Raw genomic sequence first — 17,668 nt, 5'->3', positions numbered from 1 at the left:
AAATTCGGGTAGTGATAGGTGTTGAAGCCTACCTAGCTTATACCTAGCCCTAAACAAAAGCAGCCCAGCGCGATACCATCATCTTCCATGTTGAAGGACAGACAAACCCGCAGCTGATAGCCTCAAGACAAAACAAAGCATGTGTTGTTGTTGAAGAAATAAAACTTGGACGAGCTTCTTCGTGTCCTCGCACCACTTTCAACAACCGCGCGTGCAACCATCCACGCACAAAAACAGCAAAACTCCCAGCCCAGCTCAGCCGAGTCCAGGCCGGGACCCCCCTTCTCGCGCGGTGCAGTCTAGAACAGCTTGTGCTCAAGCGTCATGTCAGACTCGGGCTCGAGGCCGACGCACGCGCGGAAGATGTTGGTCAGCGCGGCGCGCTGCTTGGCGAGGGCGTTGATGACGGGCGTGCCTGGCGGCGTCAGCGGCGCCTTGAGCATGTAGCTCAGGATGCTGAGCACGCTGTGGAAGCCCTTGAAGTCGCCGTCGTCCTGGCTGGTGGGGCCGGCGGCGGCAGCAGGACGAGCCCGCCACTGGATGCGCGTCATCATCTCGGTGACGAGGACGAGATCCAGGATCAGCGGCGACGCGAGCAGGGAATCCTCGCAGACATTGAAAATACTGGATGTGGTGGTGTGCGGGTTAGCTGCGATTCACGAGATGCGATGGTTATATATCTCGACCGGGCTAGGAAAATGGGGTCGGGAAGGAGGGGAGAGAAAGACTTACGAAATCGTCTGATGTCCGCCCATGAAGATCTCCGCATAGTACTCGTCCAGGGCGCGCTTGTTGTCACCGACCGCCGGCATGTACTTGATGACGACGGTGTGGTCTGGGTGCTCGCCTTTCTTGTACAACACCGAGTTGGCCTCGACCATGTCGTCCACAACATTCGACTTGGAGATCTCTTTGGACCGGAACTGCCTGTGGGAGCTGAGGTTCTTGCCGTCGTTGTTGCCCAGGTGGTTGTAGCTCGCGATCGACGTCAGCTTGATGCCCGCGTTGATCAAAAAGTCGACAAGGGCCGACTTCATCTTGGTCTGCCCGGACTTGAAGTCGTCGCCGCCAATGAAGGCGCCGTGGCGCTCCGCGAGCTCGACTGCGCCGGGCACGAACGTGTTCTGCGGTGAGCCGTTGATGAAGGGCACCTTGTCGAGGATGCAGGCGACCGCGAAGACGGTGGAGGGGGAGATCTCCTCATGGCCCTGCTCAATCGACCTGAGGAGGTTGTCGGCAGTGTCGTTGACGCCGGGGATGATGTTGGCATAACGCTCAGTGTTCGCGGTCCACTGGACAATGACCTTGTCCAGGCCGTGCTGGGACTTGAAGTCGCTATCTCACAGTCAGCCTTGCGAATATCATTACATTCCAGAACTTAGAGGCCGGCAGAGCATACCGAATATCCTTGCGAATCTTCTCGACGTGCTCCATGCAGGCCTTGCTGCCCAGCAACACATTGTCGGCCCGGTCCTCCTGGTTGGCCGCGATGAAGTCGGGATAGTAGATGCTGGGCAGGGGCACCATGGCAGCCATCTCCTTCTTCACAAGAGCCTTGAGCGTCGGCTCGAGCACGGCCGCGCGGTCCATCGCATCAGCAAGGTTCATGCTGCTAATGTCCCAGCCGCCGACAACCAGGTCGTTGGGGTGCACCATGGGCAGGATGTCGTGGAAAGGGATGTTGATGTCCTTGTTGGTCTCGGCATCCGCGCCGAGCTTCATGGTCGAGCCCATGATGACGGAGCCGTAGTAGTTGGCGACGCGGGGGCCCTCGCGAGTCTCCCAGACCAGCCCGCGGCGGTTGGCGATGACGCCGGCCGTCACCGTGGTGCCATTGTTGCCACCCAGCCCGACGAGCATCATGCCGACCTTGGGCACCTTGCGGTCCACCCTGAAGTCGTACAGCGTCTCACGCGGGGTCGCGATGTACTTGCCGGCAGCATTCCTGGTGACGCTCGTGGTCCGGTAGGTGTACTTGGACAGGATCTCGTTCTCGGTGTAAGTAACATTGGGAGAGTCAACTGTGAATAGCTCGCCGCGAGGCTCCGTGTGGCCATTGGTGCCGCTGACAATGTGCCCATCACCATTTGCGGCACCCGCATCATACTCTGCATGAGGAGCCATGGTAGGATAGCCCGGCAGCCCTTAAAAATTATCTAGATGCAGAAAGGAGGATTGTGTGTTTCTTGTTGAAAGAAAGCGTTTATTGGGTTTCGACCCAGTCTCCTGCACCCCCAGGAGAAGCAGAGCAGCGAGCTCCGGCGTATGGGTGATGGATGCTGCCATGGTATCAGAATGTGGTCTCGCGAGAATTGCAAAAGGATGGCCACTGGGCAGTGGCTGCTTACGAGTTGAGAAGATTGGAGAACGTCTTGACGGTGGTGGTGATCGCCACTCGAGAGCGCGATCAGGACGTTCTGGGAGCGATGTAGGCAGCGTAGCACGCTAGTTCACACGGGATCACGGCAATGCGATGATTCTGGGGATGGTCTCGATTGTTGGTGTTTATGGAGGAGTTGAAGACTGGGGGACTTCGAAAGAGCGGTCGCCAGGAGAAGGCATCCGGCTGGGAAAAGGCCGCGTAGCACAAACGTAGCCGAGCAGCCACACATGGAAGGGTACGAAAGAGGCTAGAGCCGGATAAGGAGACAAGGCACAGCTGGTACAAAGGGCACGCAATGCTATCTGGCGATGGCAGTTCTGCAGGCGGCGACAGCGGGCGCCGTGGTTGTCGTCCTTGTCCAGCCATGGCAACCAATAGTGCTGCGCCGCTTGAGGACCCGAAGACCCCACCACACCCTGAAAGCTGTCATGTTCTGGGTTCCTGAGTGCTGTTCAGGGGGCCGGGACGGAGGGGTTGTCAGGGGTCTGATTGGACCTCTCGGCTAACGGCTGAACTCTATCGCAAGAGACAACCCAGCATCATGTAGCTCTCATGCATTGTGAACTCTCCCAAGGTGCATCGCCCAAGGTCTGGACTGTTGAACGTGCTGCAGACGTGTCAACCGAGGTTCAGCATGCTTTACGAGGCGATAACCATGACCGTCGTACACGTGCGTGACTGCCTCTTCCCACTGGAGCAATCGAGGTGAACGCGCGTCAATCAATAAGTCACTTGATGCCGGCCATCTGTGACTTGCGCAGGATGCAATGGCAGCTCGAATTGCTTCCGCACGGATCGTAATATAATGGTCGCTCTACAGCTGCACAACGGACAGGGCACTCATTCCCTCTGTTTCTTTGACTTTGCAATATGGCCTGGAACTAATGTACTTATATGCGTGATGGTGACCGTCGCAGCATCATGTCTTCTCTCACAACCTCACTCTTACTCTGAGTAACTAATCGGGCAGTCCTCCGTCTGGGAAATTCGCATCTTATTAGCCGTGTCAGCCATTGAGTCCTGCGAAAACATGCAGATGCCCTTTTCGCCGGGAAGCGCCGGATCTGCCAGCACGTGTTGCTCGCGATCGATACCACATTCGAGCCGGAGGAAGCATACCATCTTGGCGCCCACAATCAACATAAAATCTCCCCTCAGCAACTGCACGGGATGTCGTGACGCGGCGCGGGAACGGCAGGCCCTCCCGTCGCCACGAACCCGGCACGGGACAGGTGCAGCATCACTTTTCGGCAATGTGCGTTTGGCAGCCGCGAGGTCGCCTGAAGTTAATCGTCAGGCGAGGCTACGGAGGTGTCGAGCCTTCCCGTCCCGTCCCGTGTTGTCCCGCTCGGCGTCGTCATCCGCATGCTCGAGGCAACTCACAGTACCGTAAGGTACCTAACCCGAACGCCAACGAACGATGATGGATCCCAGAATGCCGGTCCCTTTTAAAGTCGAGAGCCTCCCAGGCGCAGGTGCATGTGGGGGACCCCACGGCCCTCCTCAACTTAGGCAGGATCAGCAGGTACCAAAGCCGCGTGAATGTCGCGATCGTCGACTGACGTGATGAGTCCCCACGTCGTCAAAGCTCAGAAAGGGTCCTCCCTGCCTGCGTCGTCGGCATATCACGATCATCAGCCGCCAGCCGCCATCAAAACGCGGCTCCTCTGGGAGTTGGCTTTGGCGCTGCAGATCCTCCTCTCTTTCCCCTCCCTGGCCTCCAGGAGTCAGGCGGCTACCGTGTGTGTCTCTACTGCAGATGTGTATGTTCAAGCCGTGTCCGGAGCCCGCCAATGGATTGCCTACGTTAGGCCCATTAGCTCATAATCTGCAAAGCTGTTCCCCAATGCGGGCATCGCGAGATCCCGTCTCGTCCCTGTCCGACTTCATGTAGTGACGTCAAAGCCTCCGCGCAGGTGGCTGAGTCCCTGTTGGTCGCAAATCACAAATCCACTGGCCCAGTCTGTGTCTGTGGACAAAGAAAAGCACCGCTCATTCACTGATCGCAGCTTCTAGCGTGGCGTCCAGCTGTTTCAAATGTCACTGGAAGAATGCGGAGCGCCCCATCGTCACTGCGCAACAAGGATTGCCGTACATATCTCTTGGCCAATGGGAGATGCAGCATGCTCTGGACTGGCGCGCATTTGCCTATTATGGCCATCAAATCTGCTCTGGGACGCCTGTACTTTTTCCTTTCGGGCAAATCTTGAGACAGCATCTGGATGCTGTGGTCTGGTAGCTTGGCACAGCAACCCCGCCTGCAAGATCAGTAAACAAAGCCAGTATGTAAACAAAGAAACCATATGCCGTGCATGGAAAAAGAACCCTGCCCGAGGATCCAAAGCGATGTAACCCTCATGGTTCTGTCAACGGCGTTGAGGCTCAAAGAAGTTGGAGAGAAAGCAGCCCCTGGAAGTTGTAATCTGGAAGCTTGTGAGATGCCCAGTCGCCAGGGTCATGCCCCAGGGTCAGTCCAGGGAGCCCCTGCACGGGGGCAGAAGCAGCCCCTGAAACGGCCTGCACTCTTCGCCCAAAAGGTCAAATGCTGCATGAATTGGGAGCCATGGCTCACAGTGTCAACTCCGAGCTACCAAACTCGATCCAGACGCGGTTGGCGAATATAATGACACAGTGCCGGTACGTCCTTTGCCGTTTGTGGTTGCAGAGCACGTCCCAGTAACGTTATCCCCAGATCTACAAGGCCACGCGGAAGATGCTGATCCTGCTTTCGAGGTGGACTTGGTGCAGAGTGCAAGGGGATGCTAATCGATCTCTGAACAGGTGACTCGTCGGAATTATTGCATCCCTTCAAAAGTTGGCCCCCGTAAGTGTCCCTTGGGGGCCAACGCCTCCAAATCGGTCACATTCACCTTCGACCGCGCTACGGCAGCGCAACAGATATGAGCAGCGTCCGCGTCGTCGAGGAGTGGGAGGCAAGTCACAAGCGGCGCTACCCAGTTATACGCGATCAGCTGAGCACTAGTAGCCACTTGTGCGTGCGGCAATTTCCATGTCGCCAGCAAATGGCAGCGTAGAGTGGTCTTGAGAAATTCCCCAGCATCACAACGCCTGTTGCCCAGTGACAGGCATCCACAATGAAATGGCCACTAAGATGCGTTAGCGGGAGATCAATCATTTGACATCTGCACTCTCCACACCTAAGGAAAGCCAAGCACCGGAGCGCAACTGCGCAGGGACCCTTTGCGAATGACGCGCTAAACGCCCGCCATAGCCGCCTATTCGCGTGTCGGTTCTGCTCTAGAAGGAAGAGGCTGGTCGAGTGAGTTTGGGATGCCAACACCGGACCATAGCTGCGAGGAACTCTCATCGACTCCTGCCAAGTGGTGGGGCCTCGTGTGAATCACCACGCTCTGCTGCATTGTCTAGGTCAATGGTTGTTTGGGTAGAGTGCTTGCGGAAGATATGGTGCGGGCGTAGTGGACAGCAAAGCGACCAAATCAGGCAACTTTCGGAGCATCAACTTGTCGTTCTGCACGCCGCAACTTCGAGAATCTCCTGAAAGGATTATCCTGGATCTTCACGTCCGTGTCAGTGCGTGCGGCATCTTGTGGTCGCGATGAAGGCGGTAGCAGCATCGACGTCAGTCACGCTAAAAATTTGCCGAGCACGTGTTGCGCTCTGGCCTTCGACGTTGATGGTGTGTTTCACGACACGGCGCTTGTAGCATGATGTTATGCGTGACGTCTAGTGCTCTCTGGAAAGCGGCGTCTCCTGAAGGTTGGTCGGAAGTCCGCGCCCACCATTCCCTTGCACAGTCTTTGCTTTCAAGTGCACGTGCACCGTTTGTGGCCCGACTGATACTGCTCTTGGGCGCGACGCTCGCTGGCTCCGCTGTATGCTGGATAAGCATATTCTTGCGCAATTTTCCGAAATGGGCATCTTTTGGAAGCCTTAGGTGAATGAGGGCGCAATTGGCCAGAGCGGTTCCGTTGGTATCTTGGGTGCTCATGGGCCCCAAAGAAAGCTCGAGGCAATCTCCGGCGTTGGCCGCCACTGACATCGCCAGAGTTGCACCCGAGCCGAGCGAGGGATGTGGACGCACTGGTGAACCATGTCGAGAAATGCCTCAAATGCGCCTTGCTCTTGTAGCCGAAGCTTCCGCGAGACTTCCACTGATGGCTGATTGTATCAGGACGTTCGTGCTGTGGTCTCATTTAGGCGATCAATGTCCTAGGTCGCGCAGGCTGCCCGGTCATGAAGCCTCCTCGACTTGAGATACAGTACGCCGCGCACATTGGCCCGTCTCCGCTCCGCTACTTTAAGTGGTCAGCGCATTTCTGCAAGGTACCCGTCTGGCCCATGCCGTAAATGGCCTGGTGGCAAGGGTGGGTGGGATCGCTAGCTCATGCTGTGCTACCAATAAAGAATACCGAGTTGGAGGGCTTATGAAATTGCAATCAACGTGCCTTGTGGCTGCCTGTCAGGGTCCCGCCGATCATTAGCTCCGGCTCACCTGAATGGCCATCTGCACAGCAGCAGCCAACTTCCGGCGCTAGCCAATGGCTGTGGCTTGCTGTCTCGGTGACGGCTGGAGCGATAACGAGAGCTGTGCTGGCTGGATCCGGGCAGGCGGGCGAGGCTCGCAGGTCGAGACACTTTGCAGCTGACGCCTCGTCGCTTTCTGGAAGGCGCTTACTCGATCTGCTCATTTCGCATGCAGCTGCGCGGCTGCTGTGGGCGAATCGGCGCCTCTCGAGGCCGAAGCCACCGCCGACCTGGTCGGCCACACCGGAAGTGTTTGGGGTTCGTTTTGGTGCTGTATCACCAGACCCGCCGTTTCGAGGTGCTCGGGTGGCGATCATTTCCGGCATACCCTGGCCATGCTCCTTGGCGATAACATCGCCACGGGGCCATAAATCATACCCGGGACGGGCGCGGCTCTGCAGGCCTACGGCAGTTGGCGCAGAAAAGGCTTGATTTCCTGCTCGTGAAGAAATCTAGATCATTCGAGCACATCGCTAGCAGGAGGATGCCATGTTCTCGGGACATCCCGATATCGACGGAAACAGGGTCTCAGGCTGGTGGTCGTCAGGAATCTAGGGGCGTCTCAATCGCATGGCATCCAGGCAAGACAAGCTGGTGGTGGCTGCTATTTCCGCTCACTGGCCAGCCGACCATAGACAGCGCAAGGCTATGCCACCTTGAAAGCGCCGCGACAGCGCGAGAGATGATCGCGAATGGTGAGGGCAGAAGCGGCCGCATATGCAAGATCTCATGCATGACCGCCCATGTCTGCAATTGACTGTCCATCGAATCCGAAATATTTTCACAGCATCTCGGAACATTGTTTCACGGTCGTCGGCACGCGCAGCAACTACTTGACCATGAGGTCATCCCACAAGGAATGTGACTGTCAGCGTCGGAGGTTTGTTCCGTCGCGGAGGCTGGTGGCTCGGAGAATAGCAGAACATCAGCAGCAGTCGCCCAACCGTGACCACGATGTCTTAACCCACTGGCGATCATGTGGAATGAAGGCTCGCTCGAGCAGTCTGATCAAAGATCGAGGAGTCCGGCTGAGCTGGAGCTGGATCTGGAGCTGGAGCTAGAATCAAGTTGGATGGAGGAAGGAGGTGGAGTCGAAGCAGGGGCACTCCCTCTTTGTGCCAAGGGACGCTAAGGCAGGCGCCGGGGGATGCTGGGGCGCCCAGGGGCAGGTGCTGCCAGGGGTTGAAGTCGCTCGTTGTTGACACGCACGAGACCCCTGGCGGGTAGTCGCCCCAGGCGAGCTTGCTGCACTCCACGCCGTTCTCACCGACCTTTGTACCTGGTGGCAACTGTGTTTCCTCCTCTGCACGACTCTCTGGCTTTCTGCTTGCTTTGTTTCTCTGCACATCCATACCTCGATCTCCGGCATCACGGACCAGACTCCCCGCCGCCAAACCTTGACTCGTCGCCTCCATATTCAACCACTGCGGACTACTTCCTCCAGGTGCCCTCGCAAGCACAGAAATCCCCAGGAAACCCAGTACTTCCAGTTGTAGCTCAGGCACCAAAGGTCGACGCTGCCATCCGCTCCGGTGCTGTCCGCCAAGCGTCTTTGGGACTTCTCGACACTTGCTGTGGATGACCAGACCGCCGTCGACACGGATGGTGGACGCCGCCACGAGCCTCGTGCTGTCTGCCACAACTTAAAAACACCCATTCATCGTCAACACGCCTCGCCAACGCGGCCATGGCCGACACGAGACAGTCGGCATTCATGCCGACGATTAAATGCTCGATATGTGGAAATCAGGTCGAGATCTCCATGATGGGAGAGCACGTCTGCTCTTCCACATCCCAGGGTAGGTTCATGCGCCCTCCGCCAGGCTGTAGAGCGTCGTAGTAACATGAAGCAGACGCTCCACCGCAGCCTCCGCTGCCAGATTTGCTTGGCGGTGCCTTTTCATCCTTGAAGATGAATGTTTTTGACAAGTTCTCGGCCATGAAGGCAGCCCCAGTTGTCGACACGGTAGCTGCAAGTAGGTCGCCCGCCAGAGGCAGCTAGCCCCGCGTTGCCACGAGGAGATCGCTAACAATGCTGTCAGACGGGACCGCGCAAAGAGGTGATGAGCTCACACCAATCAGCACTTCCACAGGGTCACAAGCAATATCCCCAAAGACACCAAATACAACAATGGGATCTGACTACGCCCGCGACGACTACTTTGCGCCATCGATCGTGGACTCGCCTCCACCGACACAGACACGCCGCCCCGGAGGTTATGGTGGCTTTGGCGAAGCTGAGCCGATAAACGATGACCGGAACCTGTCCAGCAGCCCACAGAAGAGTAATTTCAACTTGCTGACGAGGATGAACACGATTGCGCGAGGGCCTTTTGAGACGAGCCGGCCGTCGACATCTCGGGGTGAGCCGAACCTGCTAGCCAATCCTGCGGATCAGGAGGCAAATTCCTTTCCACGCCCTGGCACGTCCTCATCTAGCGCCAGCGGTAATGTGGCCGCGCCACCGAAGATGCCGCGGAAGAACGGATATGGTGGATTCGGACCTCCCTCTAGGGACAGCAATGAAATCGAGCAACAACCTGGAGCGATGCAGTCATTCGGGGCCACTCTTAGCGAACCGTCGGCCGAGCCGGCGCCGATTGGACTGGGCAAGAGATCTGACACATTTCCAACCCGCCTAACGAGTAGTGATTCTTCTCCTGCGAGAACACCATCAGCGCCTGGCCCTCGGCCTGCTCGTCCAAGGAGACCGTCTGAAGCCCAAGACCAGCTCCACCCTACGGATTCATCCTGGACGAGGCGCCCCACGATTCGAGATACTTCTCGAGCACCTCCGCCGCGCACGAGCCTCGTGCGACCACCAACCAGAGATGGGAGCAGTACCCCAGCGATCAACCTGGCTGACGAGTTTGGCGTTGGCAATCCATTCCATTCTCCCTCGGTCTCACAGTCATCCAGTCATTCCGGATCTAGCGTTTCATATCGATCGCAAGCTAGCTCGAACACGAGCCCTGCTCGCTCCACCGCGAGTTCGAGGATGGGATCCCGACGCCAACCTTCGGATACCTCCCAAATTGAAAGCCTCATGAACGACCTGGAAATTTCTATGCATAAGGAGCCAGTGGCTAATGAACCGCCGGCACCAAAACCATTTGCGAAACCTATCGAGGCCCCTCGGCGTCGGGACCCTCCCAGCAATCTTCGCCTCGAACCCTATGCCCAGCGCGGCATGGGCTCATCACCACCGATGCGCTCCCCGAAGCCGATGCCCTTGAGCCCGTTGGACCCTGCTGTGCAAGACCCAGCTCTTAGGAGCCGACAGCCATCCGTGGAGAAGTCACGCGGCAATTGCAAGGCTTGCAGTCTACCCATCACTGGAAAGTCGATATCTTCAGCAGATGGCCGGCTCACAGGTCGTTACCACAAAGCATGTTTTGTGTGCACCACCTGCATGGAACCTTTCTCCTCAGCCACATTCTACGTGCTCAACGACAAGCCCTATTGCGAGCATCACTATCACAAGCTAAACGGCAGTCTCTGTGGCAGTTGCAATCGCGGTATTGAAGGCCAATATCTCGAGGACGAGAGCCGGAAGAAGTATCACGTCGCTTGCTTCCGCTGTGGAGATTGTGGTGTCGTGCTTCGGGACGGTTATTTCGAGGTCAACGGCAGGAATTATTGCGAGCGTGATGCCAGCAGACGACTACAGCCCGCTCCCCAGATCCTATTGCGAGAACCCTCGACACGTGCTCCTCCGAGGCATGCTCCTACACGTTCGGCAAGCCGCGCTGCTCCTGCGCCACAGAAGCCCATCGGACTTCCGTCAAACCCGGCTGCCAGTGTTGGCTCTTTGAACAGACCCTTTGGCCTTCCCAGTGGGCAGAGACTCGCCCCGGGTCAAGCACTAGGGCGTGGCGGACTTGGGGGTATGCCGAGGATGGAGAAGCGAATGACCAGACTCGGCATGATGTGAGCCACGGCTTATGATGCCCCTCATTCTGTCAATGTCGACCTGATACGCGCTACGAGCACACGACCTGCTGTTAACAACAAGCTTTGGCCTTGCTGCCACAACTATAACTCTTCTTGGCGATCGCGCCAAACCAGACGATGCCCCAGACTGCGGGCATACCATTTTCTTTTCAAGCACAGGTGTTTTGGACTAGGGCAGGATCATGTGTCTTTTTATGTTTTATACCCCATACCATTGTCCTTTCTCCATCGCCGGCTTAGGCCGTCGTTCAATAAGCTGGCCTTGACTGGTATTTTTGGTCTACATTGCCCTCCATCACTGTCTGTTTTTCCAATACCCGAGGTCTACCTGTTGGATTACTCTGCAAGCCTTTGATTATCTCATCGCGCTGGTTTACTGGTCTCCACCTGATCGCTATGCGAAGCACACATTACAATGATATAAATGTCAAAGATAGCCAGTAATTCTAATCTCTCCTCGAGCGTTGCTCCATGATTCGCACCGTACAGTGAGGGTGGCCATTAACAGCAGGCTCATCTATAATGATGAGTGCAGTCCGTCCTGGGCGAAGGCAACGCACGGCACCACATGATAGGAGGCACGCCCATTCTTACACATGCTCGAACGAGGTCACAACTTGTCTAGGCTTCATCCATCACGTAAACATCGGGATGCAGCCTAATGTTGGTGTGGAGATGGCTGAGCGGTGCCAAAGAAACGCTCGCGAGCTGACGGCAAGACTCGCTGATGGGGCGGCGAGTCTAAGAGGCTGACCGCCATGCTTGATCGAGTGCTCTGTGGAATGAAGAAAACCCCTCTCTGCATGTGCCAGCGGCTTGGCTACATCCGCATCGGTCGTTGCCCAGGTCATTTCAGCGTTGTCACAGGGATAGGCAGCACACCTGTATATCCTGCTCACGACAGTCATCTGTAAACAAAAACATTGTGTACGGCGACCATGATTGGACCCGCGCTTGACAGAGTTCAACGCTCCGGCTGGCGGGGATCATTAGCGGTGATGCGCAACGGAAAGTAAAAAAACCTTATAAGCGCGTGGGGCTGCTTGTTCTGCACGAAATCATCGTGACGAAGATGATGACAAGTGCGTGTGCTTAATGTGGCGCCAACCCCAAAGCGAGTGCTGGCGGATCAACCATGGCAATGACAGGTGGTGGCTTATGCAGGCTGACGCCATGCTGATTCGAGCCGTTCGCATCTGAAACACGATGCCGATACAGTTCGTCTACCAGCCAGTTGGAGTTAATATCATGTTGTCGAAAAAGCTCAGGGACTCTCTTACCCTTAGCATGTCGACCGATTTCCTCGGACGCTGCCAGTGTTGATTTGATGATCAGTGACCAGGCACAATCAAAACAGGCACGGACGAATGGCCATGGGCTCGTGTTTTCTTGACGTGCGGAGCAGGCGGCGGCGGCGGCACCCACGGCAATGCAATGCAGGTCTGACATATACGGGAGCCACCGTGGTCAGAGTTCGGCAAGCCGGCAACGCCTGCCACCACGGAGTAGGTGAGACAGATAATAGAGCGGTTGCTGCTGCCAGGCTGCGCCTCCGCCATGCGTGGCCGGGACTTTGTGGATACCTCCGCCCGGTACTGGTATGCACATCGAGTCTCGTGGGAGCCAGGCTATGCGTGCGTCATGTGAGGATGGGATCACCTTTGCAGTACGACGTTGTGCTCGGCGCCGGCCTGCGAGCACCGGCAATCGGCACCTTGGTTGTGCAACAGTGCGTTGGGTGATCTGTCAGGACGGAGACGGGGGTCACGGTCGCGTACTCGATGGGGTTCCGTATGACAGCTCGCGGATGGTCTGCCATCTACGGATGTGATGTTGAGACCAGGGATGCCGTAGAGGCCACATCAGAGAAGACAAGGCAGCTGGCTATCCTTATAGACGTGAACACTGCGTGGAAGCAGCATGGCGAGGTTGAAGAATGTATCTCGAGAACTGCGTGGCTTCCAAGGTTGCCGGCTTTGCCCCACGGAGGTGGCCAGCTTGCAACGTGCGCTAACCAGACTCAACCCATTAGGAGGGGGATGCATGCGGAAATCGGCAAGGGCGGTGGTGAGACACCCCCTACGCTTGACTAGTATGCTCTCTGGTGGTGAGTTGCGTTGCGCCAAGGCCTGCAGCTGCTGGACGCGCGTATGACCGTTGCGATCAGCAGGGACAGGCTGGGATGAGCAGGTGGCCCCGTCGCGCCTCCACGGAGCGCTGAGATGGCGATCGTGGCCGCTGTGGCTGTTGCCCGCAGCCTTGGCGGCGCTGCCACGCCCGCCCAACCTTGGAAGCGCGGCGGGCGCAGTGGACCAAAAGGGGGGCTTCTCAATCTCCCATGCCGCCCCGGTGCCTGCCTGCAAAATTGCGATCCTGCGCCCGCTATCGGCTCCATGTCGATGCTTGACTCGGCCTTCGATGCACTCACCCAGCTGGCGATGGCAGCCGGGTCTTATCTGGCCGTGCAAGGCGAGTGAAAGTTTCTTCGCTGCCGCAGTCAGGTCCCATTTCCGGACTGCCCTCAACTCAAAAGTCATGTCCGGCGTGGGTGGGTGCTGCTGGCCGCCCCACTCGCCACATGCGCCCCCAGAAGAGTTTGGAGATGCTGCATCAAACGCGGCTACACTGTTGCCAACCACCGCATCACCCTTCCAAGCTTCGCTCCATGGCAATTGCATGGCATCGCACGGGGCAGAACAAAAACCTCCGTGCTCCCATCAGCTTGATTGCGACCCCACGGCTACCTTCTTTGACTTCTGACACGTCCCATCGTACTCTGTACGTGTGTACAAGGCTGCCGGGACAGCGGAGAGAGCACCAAGTACTAGGGGAACTTGGCTCCCAAGCTGCTCGTCGTCGAGTTGAATCTACAGTACTGTCCATCTACCGGTTCCCCTTGGGCGCTATCCCCGGCCCACCACGATCCCAGGGCCACGCCGGCCCCAACCGCCAAAAAGTCGAAATCACACCGCTGCAACCCACCAAGGTCGCCCCCCAGCCAAGCACCGGGCCGGCCTTAGCTCGCCTGGGCCTATTGGTGCTCGACGCATAGTAAATCGCCCAGATCCTGGCCGTCATTTCCTTGGGGCCAGAGAGGTGTGGGACACCCGCTATACTCCTGGCATCTGCTCAAACGTATTAGTGCCACCGACCCCCTAAGCTCCTCCGGCCCGGCGCCTCAGCCTCCTTCCTCTTAACTTGCGTAGCTCCGCATGCCACCTTTTGCGTTGCGGCTCTCTCGCCAGGCCTCTTCTCGCGCCCATCTCTGGTAGCAGCCGCAAGACTTTCACCTCGCAGCAAGCCTCGAGCTTCCTCGCCCTTAGACTTTCTTTGACAGAAGTCTGTCCGCTCCTTTGAAAATACCGCTCCCCCCCGCACCGTGTCCCCGGCAACACGAAACCTACGTCAACACGAGATCATTCGTTGTTGTTACAATCTAGAACGAATCACCCCCGCAACCACTCAAGCTCGTTTGCGGCTCGCTTTTCTACAAAACTCTGCAACCCGAACACAACCACGGCCTGTTGCGCTGCTACCCTTCAGCTGGTGGTTTTGTGCCCAGCTATATCGGGCTTCGATCGCGTGACATCGCCGTGAACACGTTCGGATGGTCCCCTAACGGAATTCTACACGCCCACCAGTAGAGTTACTCGGCCACCAACCCACAATCACACATCCTCGGCGTCTCAGGTCATCTTCTGCCCTCGTGACGGAGACGCAGCCCCAATATGCTGGCTCCCCTCTCACGCCGAGGGTTGCTGCGCCCAAAAGCCCTGGCAGCCTTCACCCTGGCCTTTGTCATTGTCTACATGCTGGCCGCCCGATCAACAGATTCCTACTACGACTCTACACTATCCGAACTGCGTCTCAATCATAACGCCGAACCAAACTACAATGACAAGCTCGATTCCAAGAGCAAGCCGGTTCACCATGCTGGTGCTTCAGAGCCTGACAGGGCTGAGACAATAAGTGGGCAGGGTTCAAGTGGCCCGGACGGCGAAGCCAAGGTCGTGACGCCAGTTGGTGGCGACAGCCAAGATAATGGCGAGAAGTCCAGTTTCAGGGACCACGAGAACCAAGTCTGGGAGAACCTCGTGGTCAATCAGGATCTGGCTGTCGGCAAGATGACTGCGGAGCAGATGAAGAAGCAGTGGCAACAAGAGTACGAGCAGTTGGCCGAGTAAGTATCATAGTTTGCCATGCCGCTACTTGGCCACCTGGTCCAGATTACATGATTGTTGACAAACATACAGAGAACCTGGCTTCGGAGCAATCTACGGTAACACTCTTGCCACTCTCGATTTCAAGAAGAAGAGCCACCTCAGTAATGAGGCGCACCTCACACCTGCCGGTGCAAAGACAATCTACAGCGTCGACGAGCCCTACATCTATAATCCTTATCCGGAATACAATGGAAAGTCTTGGCGCTCAAAGCACGCCGAAGTCATCACGTGTGACGGCCCAAACGGCAGGCCGATTGATGACGTCCAGGTCTTTCGTGGCCATCCACACAACTTTCCGGAGCCTGGATTTGGTAGCTACGAGGCTCTTGGTCTGGATGGTAACCTGTGCTTCGAGCGCGAAACTCGTCTGGGCATGTACGGACTTTCTTCGAACGCGACCACCGACGAGGAGATTGAGGAAGAAGCAGCCAAATGGGACAAGATCAACTGGGGCGACCTGCAGGAAGCATGCGTCATGAAGAACAAGGCACGCTTCGATCTCAAAGGCGAGAAGAACCCTTACGTTCGTTCGGACAACCGTAAGCGGCACATGACCAGTGACGGCGGGGCCGAGTCGAGTTCTCTGGACAAGTTCAGTTTCAGACGACCCCACCTTGACAGTCTTTCAAAGAAACCGACCAAGAGGAATCAGCTGCACGCTCGTAGGAGTGCCGGTTCCTCTGACGAAGCGGATGCCGGCCAGTCCGAGTCTTCTTCGAACATTCAGAAGGAAGAGAGAACCGCCCTACTTCTCCGGAGCTACACTGGCAAGAAGTACAGCGAGAACGACAAGCAGGTCATTCGGTCGCTCATCTCGGAGCTTTCCCTCCGCACCGGCGGACGATATCATGTGTATTTGTTTGTCCACGTCAAGGACACTGCTTACGCCATCTGGGACGATGCGACTACGTATCAGTACGTTCTGCAGGAAAGCGTACCCAAAGAGTTTCGTGACATGACGATTCTTTGGAACGACGAGGCGACACAAGCCATGTATACCGCCCTTGACCCGAAGCAGGCGACTGTGCACGTGTCCCAGTGGCTGTCTGTCCAAAAGTTTGCCCAGGAGTTCCCCGAGTACGACTACATCTGGAACTGGGAGATGGACGCAAGGATCACTGGGCACAACTACGACATCATCGAGAAGCTCGCAGCTTTTGCAAAGAAGCAGCCGCGCCGCGGCCTGTGGGAGCGAAACGAGCGCTTCTACATCCCTGCGGTCCACGGCAAATATGATACAGACTTTCGAAAGGAGGTTGAGCAGAGGTCCAAGGGCATCAGTCAATGGGGTGCTCCGGACTTGCCCTTTATGAAGCCTGTAGGCCCTCACCCACCAACAGCACGACCGGAAGACGACGATTACGAATGGGGCGTCGGTGAGGAGGCAGATCTCATCACCCTGTCACCTATCTTCAATCCGAAACAAAGCGGCTGGGTCGCAGTGGACGAGCTCTGGGGATACAACGATACCTCGCACGCGACAAAGGACTTGCCGCGACGCGCTACGATCATCACACATTCGCGGTTGTCCAAGCGGCTGCTCGACATCATGCACGTCGAGAACATGCGGGGAAATCACATTTCATCAGAGATGGCGACACAAACCACCGCGTTTCTCCACGGCCTCAAGGCTGTCTACGCGCCCATTCCCGTGTGGTTCGATCGTGCCTGGACCGGCAAGGACCTCGCGAGGTGGTTCAACCCCGGACCGAATGGCACTGCAGGGGGCCACGGGTGCGCAATGGCTTGGGGCCAGGAGGGTAGATACGCCGGGAGCACATGGTACTTCCGTGCGGACCCGCCCCAGAGAATGTACCTGAACTGGATGGGCTGGGAAGATACAGGCATTGGGGGTCCGGAGTGGGAGGAAGAGTACGGCCGGCCATGCCTGCCGCCCATGATCTTCCACCCCGTCAAGGACATTGAGCCGACAGAACCTGGGTACCAGAGCGAGTCGAAGCTCCCATACGAGTGAGAAGCAGGCGGCGGAGCTTGTTGACAGACAGCGGCTGACTGGCTACCCGCAAGGGTTCCGGAACGGCCAGGCACGACATGATGACGCTCTTTGCGAGGCTGCAAAGGGCAATGCAACGACACGAGACATTCCCGCAAGCGACAGTAGAGCATATAAAAAAGCATCGCGAAGCGGGCGGGGACAGGAGCATTGGGTGGCGTTTTAGCATCAACATTCTCGTTGACTTTATTTTTTCCTCGTTCACTTCTTGATATGGGGCTAGCCCGGGGGGTTGGCCCTCTCTTCTTGTTGTCCTTGCCACGCAGCACTTGCATGCTGGCGTCATTCTTCAATTATACCCATACCATTGCCTTTGTTGACATTATTGTCATTGCTCATTTACAAAGTCAAAATCATTTCTCCCGATGCAGCTTCGCTTGACCTGAGCACGGTGAGATGGGGTTGTTGTTTGCATTGCGTAGGACAGAGCCAACTGCCATGGCAACAAGCCCTAGAGTGCGTGTAGGTTGGGCCTAGGTAACTACTGGATTAGGTAAGGCTTGGCTCGCCGGAAAACGTGGAGACCCCCGCTCGCTGGCAGCTTCCCCGGGAGAGGGGAAATGGGGCTCTCGTTAACCCAGGCACCAA

General features: G+C 57.0%; 3 protein-coding genes across 3 annotated transcripts; 2 read left to right on the top strand and 1 right to left on the bottom strand.

Annotated features, from left to right (window-relative positions):
* Positions 1-299: 299 nt before the first annotated feature.
* Positions 300-2,124, bottom strand: B0I36DRAFT_365505 (myo-inositol-1-phosphate synthase; the record flags this gene model as incomplete). Its single annotated transcript, XM_046159148.1, has 3 exons — positions 300-624; positions 733-1,335; positions 1,400-2,124. The coding sequence occupies 3 exons, from the start codon at positions 2,122-2,124 to the stop codon at positions 300-302; spliced, it is 1,653 nt and encodes a 550-aa protein (XP_046009062.1).
* Positions 2,125-8,481: 6,357 nt separating this feature from the next.
* Positions 8,482-11,151, top strand: B0I36DRAFT_149805 (uncharacterized protein). Its single transcript, XM_046148494.1, has 3 exons — positions 8,482-8,688; positions 8,743-8,865; positions 8,932-11,151. The coding sequence occupies exons 1-3, from the start codon at positions 8,577-8,579 to the stop codon at positions 10,821-10,823; spliced, it is 2,127 nt and encodes a 708-aa protein (XP_046009061.1). The 5' UTR covers positions 8,482-8,576; the 3' UTR covers positions 10,824-11,151.
* A 3,934-nt stretch (positions 11,152-15,085) lies between these two features.
* Positions 15,086-17,041, top strand: B0I36DRAFT_248179 (uncharacterized protein; the record flags this gene model as incomplete). Its single annotated transcript, XM_046150361.1, has 1 exon — positions 15,086-17,041. A coding segment is annotated over one exon (1,956 nt), but the record flags the coding sequence as incomplete, so codon positions are not given.
* Between the last annotated feature and the right edge of the window lie 627 nt (positions 17,042-17,668).

Source organism: Microdochium trichocladiopsis (assembly GCF_020744255.1).
Source record: "Microdochium trichocladiopsis strain MPI-CAGE-CH-0230 chromosome Unknown B0I36scaffold_8, whole genome shotgun sequence".
Classification (NCBI taxonomy): Eukaryota; Fungi; Ascomycota; class Sordariomycetes; order Xylariales; family Microdochiaceae; genus Microdochium; species Microdochium trichocladiopsis.
This window is presented reverse-complemented; position numbering and strand designations above follow the sequence as displayed.

Coding starts and splice junctions, on each gene's coding strand:
- B0I36DRAFT_149805 (XM_046148494.1), top strand. CDS start 8,577: ATGGCCGACACGAGACAGTCGGCATTCATGCCGACGATTAAATGCTCG. Junction 8,689..8,742: donor CTGCTCTTCCACATCCCAGG/GTAGGTTCATGC, acceptor AACATGAAGCAG/ACGCTCCACCGCAGCCTCCG. Junction 8,866..8,931: donor TGTCGACACGGTAGCTGCAA/GTAGGTCGCCCG, acceptor CAATGCTGTCAG/ACGGGACCGCGCAAAGAGGT.